This window comes from Otolemur garnettii, unplaced genomic scaffold, assembly GCF_000181295.1.
Source record: "Otolemur garnettii isolate 467f Iridium unplaced genomic scaffold, OtoGar3 scaffold00035, whole genome shotgun sequence".
Lineage (NCBI taxonomy): Eukaryota > Metazoa > Chordata > Mammalia > Primates > Galagidae > Otolemur > Otolemur garnettii.
Window position 1 is genome coordinate 1703856 of NW_003852430.1, and position 6124 is coordinate 1709979.

At 41.4% G+C, this 6124-nt stretch overlaps 1 protein-coding gene across 4 annotated transcripts in view; it reads right to left on the reverse strand.

Moving 5' to 3' along the window:
* Nucleotides 1-1394: 1394 nt before the first annotated feature.
* Nucleotides 1395-6124, reverse strand: part of LOC100957213 (glutathione S-transferase A4) — a 22368-nt gene continuing 17638 nt past the window's right edge. For 3 of the 4 annotated variants that reach the window (XM_023513152.1, XM_023513151.1, XM_012805087.2), the window contains one exon: nt 1835-1997. In XM_023513152.1, coding sequence (XP_023368920.1) covers nt 1875-1997 — 123 coding nt within the window. In that variant the 3' untranslated portion in view covers nt 1835-1874. Of the gene's footprint in view, nt 1998-6124 lie in introns of all 4 variants that reach the window. The other variant, XM_003789646.3, reaches the window with a different exon arrangement.

Consider the following 6124-nt stretch of genomic DNA (forward strand, 5'->3'; position numbering starts at 1 on the left):
AAATAAGTAAAAATAAAAATCACTTCCACTGTTTATAGGTGTATCTCCTTTGTGAACTTTCCTGAGTAAGGGTTCTAATCTATGATTCTGCCTCCTGGTAACCTGTCTCGCACATACCAGGTGCTCAAGAAGTATGTGAGACATAAATCAGCACCTGTTTAGAAGCAGTGTTGGCTGGGGGTGCTGTGCTCATGCCTGTAATCCCAGTAATCTGAGGAAGGAGGATCACTTGAGGTCAGGAGTTTGAGATCAGCCTGAGCAAGGGTGAGACCCTGTCTCTATTACAAACAGAAAAATGTGGGCAGCCCCTGTGGCTCAAAGGAGTAGGGAGCCAGCCCCCATATACCGAAGGTGGCGGGTTCAAACCCGGCCCCAGCCAAAACCTGCAAAAAAAAAATTAGCTGGGTGTTGTGGTGAGTGCCTGTAGTCCCAGCTACTCAGGAGGCTGAGGCAGAAGGACTGCTTGAGCCTAGGAGTTTGAGATTGCAGTGAGCTACAGTGATGCCACTGTACTCTACCTGGGGTGACAGAGTGAGACACTGTCTCAAAAAACATACTTTCAGTTTTGAAATGCAAAACATTAAAAGCCTACTCATAATCATTTGGGTAATTAGAAGATTAAAATAATATATATTTGCAATTTCTTATACATGTGGCCAATATAACTAGAAAGACGTATAAATAACTGTTTGCCTCTGAGAAGCGAGATTGCATTGTTGGGAGGCAAGGTTGAAAAGATTTCTAAAACGGTACCCTCCTTTATACTTTTTTGAATTTTATTTATTTAATCTTTTTTTTTTTTTTGAGATAGAGTTTCATATCATCACATCATAGCTCACAACAACCTCAGACTTTTGGGTTCAAGTGATACTCTTGCCTCAGCCTCTTGAGTACCTGGGACTACAGGCACCCACCACAATGCCAGGCTATTTTTTAGAGACAGGGTCTTGTCCTTGCTCAGGCTTGTTTCAAACTCCTGACCTCAAGCAATCCTCCTGCATGGGCCTCTTAGAGTGCTAGGATTACAGGTACGAGCTACCACACTCAACTCTTTTTTTGATTTTTTTTTTTTGAGACAGAGTCTCACTTTGTCACCCTCAGTTGAGTACTGTTGTGTCATAGCTCACAGCAACCTCAAACCCTTGGGCTTAAGTGATTTCTCTTGCCTCAACCTCCCAAGTAGCTGGTACTACAGGCACCTGCCACAATGCCCAGCTATTTTTTAGAGATGAGGTCTCACTCTGCAGAATGGTCTCGAATCTGTGAGCTCAAGCAATCCACCCTCCTTGGCCTCCCAGAGTACTAGGATTATAGGCATCTTTTTTTGATTTTTCAGCCATGCAGGTATCTTTTGTATTTCAAAATTTTTAATTAAAAAAATTCTAGCAACAGGGCAATGATAGAGAAATTCTTTATTTTCGCTAATATCAATTGCATTCATTACTACTATTCGATTTATTACAACTCAGAGGAAAGTCACTTACTGAACATTTTGTTGTTACTGGACACTAAAAATTAGGAAGAGACTGGCAAGGCCTTAGAAATAGGATAAAGAGAGTAGAAAAACGCTCAGGGGAGAACATGAGATTCTGCCCCTCCTTCTCATCAGGAGGGACTAGCTATGGGAAATGAGTAATTCGATCAGATCGAATTTAAGCATCAACCGTTCCCAAAAGGTTTTCCAAAAAGATTTCCTATGACAATTATTTACTGGACCAAAAAAAAAAAAAAGAAGTTGAAATTTCTAGAAAGGAAGATCTCCTTGATGTGAACAACCCAATTTAGGACACGATTTAACACACAGCACAGAGCTGGAATCAATGGACACAGCCGCCTCCAGGTACGCGTTCTCACCCACAGACAGATGTACTGTTTCACGGCATAAAGACATTGTAGACTGTTCTCACATAGATGTCATCAGGAGGTGGCTTCTTCTTGCTGCCTGGTTCAAGGAATCTCTTAATCGTAGGGATATTACTTATTTTCACTGTGTACTCCTAGAAAAGGAAAACACAAAAGTTCAAGTTTAACAGCAACGGTTATCTGGCACTCTGAAAATATAGTTGTGCCAAGTGACCCATTAGAATTTGCTCAATAAATATTTGCTAGGCTGGGCGTGGTGGCTCATTCCTGTAATCCCAGCACTCTGGGAGGCCGAGGAGGGTGGATTGCCTGAGCTCAGGAGTTCAAGACCAGCCTGAACAAGAGTGAGAGCCCCTCATCTCTAAAAAAACAAACAAACAAAAAAATAAAAAATAGCTAGGTGTTGCAGCAGGTGCCTGTAGTCCCAGCTACTCAGGAGGCTGAGGCAAGTGGATTGCTTGAGGCCACAAGTTTGGTTGCTATGAGCTGTGACACCATGGCACTCTACTGGAGCCAACGAAGTGAGACTCTGTCAATAAATAAATAAATAAATAAATATTCGCTGAAGGGATCCAAGCAGAACTGCAAGCTAGTACCTATTTAAGTATCTCTGATCCCTCAGTCTGATTATTACCATCTCTGCCACCAGCGAGTGGAATCAAGACCAAATCTCCCAGTGAACTCTCTTCAGAGACAGCAAAATAAAAATACATACTTAAAATAGGATTATAATACATGCTTTAAAAGAAAAAGGGAAGAAAAAACACAGAGTACCTTACAAGTATTGGTCTGCTCAGAGAAAATGCATGAGCTATTTAAATAAAAATGCTTTAAAAAGTTATCAGAGGGATCTGGGAGGTCAAGGCAGGTGGACTGTTTGAGGTCAGGAGTTCAAGACCAGCCTGAACAAGAGCAAAACCCCTTCTCTACTAAAAATGAAACACTGAGGCAAGAAGATCTCTTGAGCCCAAGAATTGAAGGTTGCTATGAATAATGACACCACAGCACCCTACCAAGGGCGACAAAGTGAGATTTTGTCTCAAAAAAAAAAAAAAAAAAAGTCATCAGATGGTACAATTTATATTTTAAGATTCAGCTTCCTTGGACTTTTACCCCTACTAACAAATGAATCTTATTTCTGGCTATGTGTGGGAGATGGTCAGATACATTTTTCTTTTTTTTCTTTTTTTAAAATAGAGACAGGGTCTTGCTCTGCCACCCAGGCTAGAGTGCATTGGCATGATCATAGCTCACAGTGACCTCAAACTCCTGGGTTCAAGTGGTCCTTCTGCCTCCGCCTCCTGAGTCGCTGGGACTACCTGTGTGCACCCATCATATCTGGCTAATATTTTTTTTCACACCTGGCTATTTTTTTTTTTTTTTAGACAGAGGTTCAAGCTTTTCCCCTGGATAGAGTGCTGTGATGTCATAGCTCACAGCAACCTCCAACTCTTGGGCTCAAGTGATCCTCTTGCTTGTTTTTTTATTTTCAGTAGAGACAGGGTCTTGCTTTTGCTCAGGCTGGTCTTGAACTTGTGAGCTCAGGCAATCTACTCACCTTGGCTTCCCAGAGCGCTAGGATTACAGATGTGAGCAACCAGCACCTGGCCAATACCTGGCTAATTTTTTTTTTTTTTTTGAGACAGAGCCTCAGGCTGTCACCCTGGGTAGAGTACTGTGGCATCACAGCTCACAGCAACCTCCAACTCCTGGGCTCAAGTGATTCTTGAGCCTCCCAAGTAGCTGGGACTACAGGCACCTACCACAAAGTCTGGCTATTTTTGGTTGCAGCTGCCATTATTGTTTGGGGGGCCTTGGCTGGATTCGAACCCACCAGCTCAGGTGTATGTGACTGGCACTTTAGCTGCTTGAGCCACAGGCGCCAAACCACCTGGCTTATTTTTAAAAAATATTTTGTAGAGAATGGATCTGACTATGTTCCCAATGACCTTGAACTCTTTGCCTCAAGCTATCCTCCCACTCCGGCCTCCAAAAGTGCTGGGATTACAGGCCTGAATGACCATACATGGTCCAGTTTCATAGCCTGTAGCTCAGATAATAGCTATTTATGTAAATTGAAATGTAAGAAAAAAATGTATTTTTCATTCACAGAGTTAAAGCTTACTAATTCTCAGTAACTGAGAAAAAAGTCCATTTGATGTAGTGGCAATTTTGAAATCCGTGAAGAAACATATACTCGGGTGGTGCCTGTGGCTCAGTGCGTAGGGCACCAGCCCATATACCAAGGGTGGTGGGTTGGATCCTGGCCCCGGCCAAACTGCAACAACAATAAAAAAAAAAAAGAAACACATACTCATCTCATATAATTGTTCTAATAAAATCTTTTAAAGTGAAGAGGTCATTTATTTTAAAAAAAAAAAAACCCTACTGTTTAGTAAATGCTTATCAAGTGCAAGAGACAGCCTTAACTAAGTACACACACACAAATATACATATATGTCACTATATATTTAAAAATTATGCCAACTGGGCAGTGCCTGTGGCTCAAAAGGGTAGGGCGCTGGCTCCATATGCCGGAGGTAGCGGGGTTCAAACCCAGCCCCGGCCAAAAAAAATTATGCCAACTAATTATATAAAAATATGTAATCTCTTTTCATTACTTATTTAAGCTGTATTTGCATTATCAAATTTTGAATATTATACCAGTATTTCAAAATGTGTTTCAAAGGATTTATCACTTCGAGATTTATCTGGGGTTCAGAGTCATCATGTATAATAAAATTTTTGTGATTTTTTAAAAACCATTAATCAATACAGGCATAACCCTTTATTTTTATTTTTATTTATTTATTCATTTATTAAAGCTTTCCTTTTTTTTTTGGCTGAGGCAGGTTTGAACCCACCACTTCCGGTATATGGGGCCAGTGCCCTACTCCTTGAACCACAGGTGCTGCTGGCTTTCTTTTTTTTGAATTATTTTTTATTAAATCATAACTTTGTACATTGATGCACTTATGGGGTTAGGAATAACCCTTTAATTCAACATAGATCTAGTATCAGATTCCAAAGCCCTTTAATGCTGATGTTCAATCTGATCCGAGGCGCAAACTGTATTTACACAGATGTGCCTTATGGTTTACGAACAAATTGCCAGCATTATGAATGTAACATACCAATTGATCCTAGTGCTACTGTTTACCAAAAGAGCCAGATCCCTATCATTAACCTGGAACTTTTCAGATCTTTTGTGAACATTCAGTGAGAAGCACATTACTGCCCGTGAGGTATGTATTTATGTATATACGAGCATGTACTCACACACCTGGAAAGATTACAGATTTGATAAGCTGAGCATTGTACCTTCTTCTGGGTTCAGTACCCCATATTTAGGAGCAAAGGTACATCTATGCACTTCTAAATAGTGCATTTTTAGGAAATTACACAAACTAGTGGAAAAGGACACAGACTTACTTCTGTGTCTCCCAGCTCAGTCACCCTTAGTTATGCAGCTTTAAGCAGATCATGACCTGTTTCCAAGCCTGCAACTTTCACATGTGAAATGGGGCTAGTAAAGCCCACTGCCTAGGTTACTGGGGTGGGGGTGGGGCAGGTGGGCAAAGGCATGTAAGTGCCTAGCAGGCTGGCTGGAATGAAGCAGGCACTCAATAAATGACAGGCCCTTCCTCTTCCTCCTCCCTGTTTGTGTAAAGCAAATAACTGTTTTAACAGAGCAAAAGAACACTTCAGGTCAAAAGTATCCCAAATTCTGGCTCAGCTCTCGTAGCTAAGTGGTCAGGGCACCGGCCACATACACCAAGGCTGGTGGGTTCAAACCCGGCCCCGGCTTGCTAAACAACAATGACAACTACAGCAACAAAAAAGTCAAGTGTTGTTGTGGGTGCCTGTAGTCGCAGCTACTTGGGAGGCTCAGGCAAGAGAATTGCTTAAGCCTAAGAGTTTGAGGTTGCTGTGAGTTATGATGCTACAGCACTCTACTGAGAATAACATAGTGAGACTCTGTCTCAAAAAAAAAAAGCATCCCAAATTCTGAATGAATAAAGCCTAATTAAAGAGATTTTATCTCTGTGTCTTCAAGAAATGAATATATATATACGTGTGTGTGTGTGTACATATGTATATATGTGAATACATACAAATCATAACTGCAATGTCATAGATTATATAGCAGCTCATCTGCCCTGGTAAAGATTTCTATTCTTGGCTCGGCACCTGTAGCTCAAGCGGCTAAGGCGCCAGCCACATACACCTGAGCTGGCGGTTTCAAATCCAGCCTGGGCCT